The 4,877-nt window shown below is 38.1% G+C and overlaps 1 protein-coding gene across 1 annotated transcript; it reads left to right on the top strand.

The window, feature by feature from the left end:
* The first annotated feature begins 452 nt into the window (after nucleotides 1-452).
* On the top strand, nucleotides 453-3,227 carry LOC113226380 (putative fatty acyl-CoA reductase CG5065). Its single transcript, XM_026458991.1, has 7 exons — nucleotides 453-650; nucleotides 810-1,118; nucleotides 1,240-1,435; nucleotides 1,568-1,766; nucleotides 1,891-2,130; nucleotides 2,237-2,494; nucleotides 2,608-3,227. Exons 1-7 carry the CDS (start codon nucleotides 453-455, stop codon nucleotides 2,771-2,773), a joined length of 1,566 nt encoding a protein of 521 aa, XP_026314776.1. The 3' UTR covers nucleotides 2,774-3,227.
* The last annotated feature ends 1,650 nt before the right edge of the window (nucleotides 3,228-4,877 follow it).

Below are 4,877 nucleotides of genomic sequence, written 5' to 3' on the forward strand. Positions count from 1 at the left end.
ATTTATTATTATAAGACTGAAAATGTACAATTTGGTAATGACCGGAATATTTTTGTAGTAGTTTTTACCAAGTTTGTCTTTTCGGCGCCGTTTTATAAGGATTATGTATTCACCAAACATACCTCGGTTCCATCTTGATACAATGAATCAAATAATATCAAATCAAAAATTTCTTTGTGATACACAGGTTATAAAGTTGTTACAAGAATGAATTTTGAATCACTGTGATTCGTCTTATGGCATACAAATTTTTCTTAGTTTTAGTAATTCTCATGCAATAATTTGTAATAATATTATAATCATGCAGTCCAATTAATGCAGCCTAATACTAATGAAACATAATAACAATAGTAAAATATTAATCAATAACAAATTTAATAATATGAAGTTATAGTTCTCTTTTGACGATTGTTTTTTTTTAATCTCTGATTTTCTATTTCCACCATACAGCCATGGCGTCAAACGTCTCGGTGCAGGACTTTTACAAAGGCAGGAATGTCTTGATCACCGGAGGCACTGGTTTCATGGGCAAAGTGCTCATAGAAAAGCTTCTTTATTCCGTGCCTGACATCGGCAAAGTGTACGTGCTCATGAGGCCCAAGAGAGGCAAGTCCGTGGCACAAAGGCTGGAGGACATCCAACGCTTGGCGGTAAGATACGAAAATGTTAGGTACCGTTGCAAACGAGCTTAAATATAAGTATTCTATTAGAGCATGACCATCCACCCAGTGAGTATTTTTTTCATATAGTTAAATTCTCTATTCCAGACCACTAACTGTAGACTGATTCGCTTAAATTGTCAATTTCAGCTCTTCGACCGCATCAGAAATGAACGCCCTAGTGCCTTGAAGAAACTGAAACCAATCCAAGGCGACGTCCTGTTCGAAGAATTCGGATTGTCGAACATTGATATCGAAAATCTTTCAACAGAAATATCGGTCATATTCCACTTCGCAGCCACCCTTCGCTTAGAAGCACCTCTGAAGGACAACATTAATATGAATACGACGGGCACCCTTCGAGCTGTAAGAGTCGCTAAAAGGATGAAGAATCTAGCCATATTCGTGCATCTTTCTACTGCCTTCTGTTATCCCGATTACGATGTTTTGGGGGAAAAGGTTTGTAAAAAACTTTACTTAACAACTCTAGAGTATAGCTGCTTAAAAAATCTCTTGCTCTTGTATGTACCTGGCTATTTTGAAATATCGATGATTCGTAACAAAACTCATGATCCTTCAGATTTACGCGCCTCCTGCGAAACCCGAAGATGTGATGCGACTAGTTGAATGGCTGGACGACAAGCAGCTGGCCGTACTGACTCCATTACTGCTAGGCCCACATCCCAACTGCTACACTTATTCCAAGCGGCTTGCAGAGACCGTCGTGGCTGAAGCTTACGACGAAATTCGTGCAGTCATTGCCAGACCTAGCATCGGTTAAGAACTCCCGTTTTCGAATAGCTGTGCTAAACATAATTATTCTCTTTGTTATTGCTACTTGCTATTATTTTGTTTATAATCTCCAAAATTCCAATATACATGAACTTTTAAGAGCTTTTTTTCTACAGTGTGCCCCTCATTTAAGGAGCCTGTTCCTGGCTGGGTTGACAACCTCAACGGGCCAATAGGGCTCATGTTGGCTGCAGGTAAAGGCGTCATTCGCACTATGCTCGTGGATGGTTCCCTTCCCGCCCAAGTTATTCCCGTGGACACTGCTATCAACGCCATCATTGCTATTAGCGCTATTGAAGGCACTAGGAAAGATAAGTAAGAAACTTACCTATATTGTTTATGTCTATTTGCTACATTTTTCTTTTCTAATAGGGATTAGACACGCAGTCCTAATTGTCGTTTCTGTGTATACTACCAAAGTAGCGTCTTTATTGTACAGGTCTGAAGTAATTCCCATTTACAACGTGAACGCCGGTCACCAGAAAATGACGTCCTGGGGAGAAGTTCTGGAGTTCGCCAAACAATATGCTCGCAAAAACCCTTTTTCTTGGCCACTGTGGTACCCTAACGGTGGTATAACCACTAATCACACGGTCCACGAAATGCGCCGCATATTCTACCACCTGCTGCCAGCATACTTTATTGATCTTTTACTTCTGCTTACCGGACAAAAGCGATTGTAAGTAAATCATAATTACTAATATCTATCACCTTTAGCAATAATAATACATACAGTTAATAGCCACAAGTTCCTTGACCTAAAACATTGTTATTTTCGCTTACAGTATGGTGAGCATACAAGACAGAATCAGCCAAGGCCTAGAAGTGTTGCAGTACTTCACCTTGCGCGCTTGGAGCTTCCCCTGTCCAAATTACGATTCAATTCCCGAAAAATTGAACGAAAAGGAGCGAGAAATGTTCCAGACGGATGTAGGGACAGAAGACCGCGATAATTACATTAGGCAGTGCGTAGAGGGAGGCCGTGTTTACTGTTTCAAGGAAGATCCCACCAAGATTCCTCTGAACAGGATTTACCACAACTTGTAAGTTGCTCCATTCACTTTCACTCACACTCATTTTGTTTTAATTGCACTGTTCATTGACTTTCACTTCGGACAACCAATACCTATATTATACAGTTTTTTTTTCTTTTAAGCTTGTACTGCCTGGACTGGATCGTGAAAATCTTCTTCTGGCTCTTTATCATGTCGCTACTAGCCTCGTGGTTCGAACCCGTCAAGATTATATTCACTTACGGAGAGCCCGTTGTAAAACACTTGCCATTCCTTGGCCCCGCGGTATTCAACCACCAACAAGAATAAATCGACAGCAGGATTTAGACAAATGGCAGTAGACGTCCCTATTCTTACAAATATAAGCTTGTCGAATAGAATTTGCGTAAGTAAATACTAAGACTTGATGAAAATAAGACAGTTAGCTGGCGAAAAAAATGTTAATATCGTTCACTGGAAATGTTACTTGCAATATCGATGATACCTATAACGGATATATCAATATGAAAGGTCTCTCTAACCACGGTATGACTACTTATTTTTTCCCTCATATTTCGGAACGACGACGCGCGCTCCACGGTTATGAAGTTTTAAATTTTGAATTTTCGACCCGTATCGAAATACCGGGAAAACAATAAGTAATATCATGGTAAGAAACCTTAATTATAGTCATAATCATTTAGTGAATAATCACGGGTCTTCTAATGTAAATCTATAATGATATATTAAGTAAATGCATTTGCGGATACTTAAGAGGGAGCATGCCAAAAAAGTTTTGACGTTGGCTCCGCCCAAATTTGTGAAACAAATATATGTCTGAAGTTCGCGTGACATGCGACAGGAGACGTTGAATTTTGCGCATTAAAAGTACCAAATTCATTTTAGCGGAATAACTCTAAAACAAAAGGGATTAAAAAAAATCCGTAGTAACAGTTGTCGATCATGCATAAATATAATTAATTATCTCATTTTTGTCCTAATAACCTGTAGCATTTCGAGGACAAACCGAAAAAATGTCAAAATTAGAGGTCATTTCGTGATTTTTATCTATCGAGGAAACTTTATTGTTTTATGTTTCTGATTAATGTCTATGCTTGAATATATCGTGTAGTTACTCATACAATACTTTATTTTTAACTTTAAAGAGGATATACCCCTCTAAAATCAAATCGAAGATTAGGAATTTTTCCTCTGCTCCCTCTTAATAAAATCCCATAATACGGCAATGGTATATCGCTAAGCGCTATAAACAAAGAGGTACGGGTCGATATATTTTCGCTCTTAGAAGCTATTCAAACTGCACTTCTTGCCCATTTCATTTATTGTAAAATTAAGTTTAATGTGTACATTATTCATAGTAATCATAATAAACGAAAATGTTAAGGCATAAAGGCTAATAATTGCAAGCTAAAGAGCCATTCCATAAATTAGGACCAAAAAAATATGGTCGTTTTACACCGTGTGCAGGAAATCATGGATAACATAATATAGTGGAGGCTGGGGTCAATAAGAACGTTTTTGAAAAAAAATCGGTTAGTGTATCTGCATTTTACACTCTATCTTTTTCATAATATTATAGTTCAATTATCTGGCTACGTGACAACATTACTGATATTGCTTTTTACATGCACTTGCGTTAAGCAGGAGCTATTTAGAAATATTCGAAGAACGTTTCAATTGGCCTTGTGTCGGGGTCGATAGAAACGGTGCAGGGGGTTAGTTGAAACGACTTTTTCTGCTGACTGAACTAAGTTTTTCTTAACCTCGGATACCTTTAATGACATATATTATGGAGCTTTTGTTTTAACTAAAAAAAGATTTTAATCAAAGTATTCAGTTTTATTCGCAGAAATTCTTATTTTCTATATTATAAAAATGGTCCACGGATAACGCACACAATAACGCACACACTCAACATAGCCCCGCACTAGGGAAACCCTGTGTCGCGGGTGCCATGGACACACACATAGACAACCACAAATTACACCCAAACTCACGAGAGATATAATTGTAGGCCATACAACTATTTCTCTCGGCCCGGGAATCGAACCTGGGACCTCTGCGTGGCAGTCCGGCATGGTAACCGTTCGGCCACGGAGGCAGTTGAGGATAAGAAGCGATTCTTTCATATTTTTTAAACTAATCAGTTCAGTTTTAATTGTACTAACAGACAATGATCGGGTTTTGTACTCAACGAAATCAACATATTTAAGGTAACAATTCAAGAACCTAATATTAATTAACTTCGAAAAAATTAACAAAAACATTGGCACATACAAAATAGAAAATATACAGCATAAATAAATTGCTACGCCTGCTGTCCAAGCTACACGAAGCCACAGAATACATCTAAAACATTGCATTCCTGACGTGTTGTGGCTGTATGTGGTTTTTTATGCAAACTAAACAAACG

The sequence above is a fragment of the Hyposmocoma kahamanoa genome, unplaced genomic scaffold, assembly GCF_003589595.1.
Source record: "Hyposmocoma kahamanoa isolate Upper Pololo Valley unplaced genomic scaffold, ASM358959v1 100021, whole genome shotgun sequence".
NCBI lineage: Eukaryota > Metazoa > Arthropoda > Insecta > Lepidoptera > Cosmopterigidae > Hyposmocoma > Hyposmocoma kahamanoa.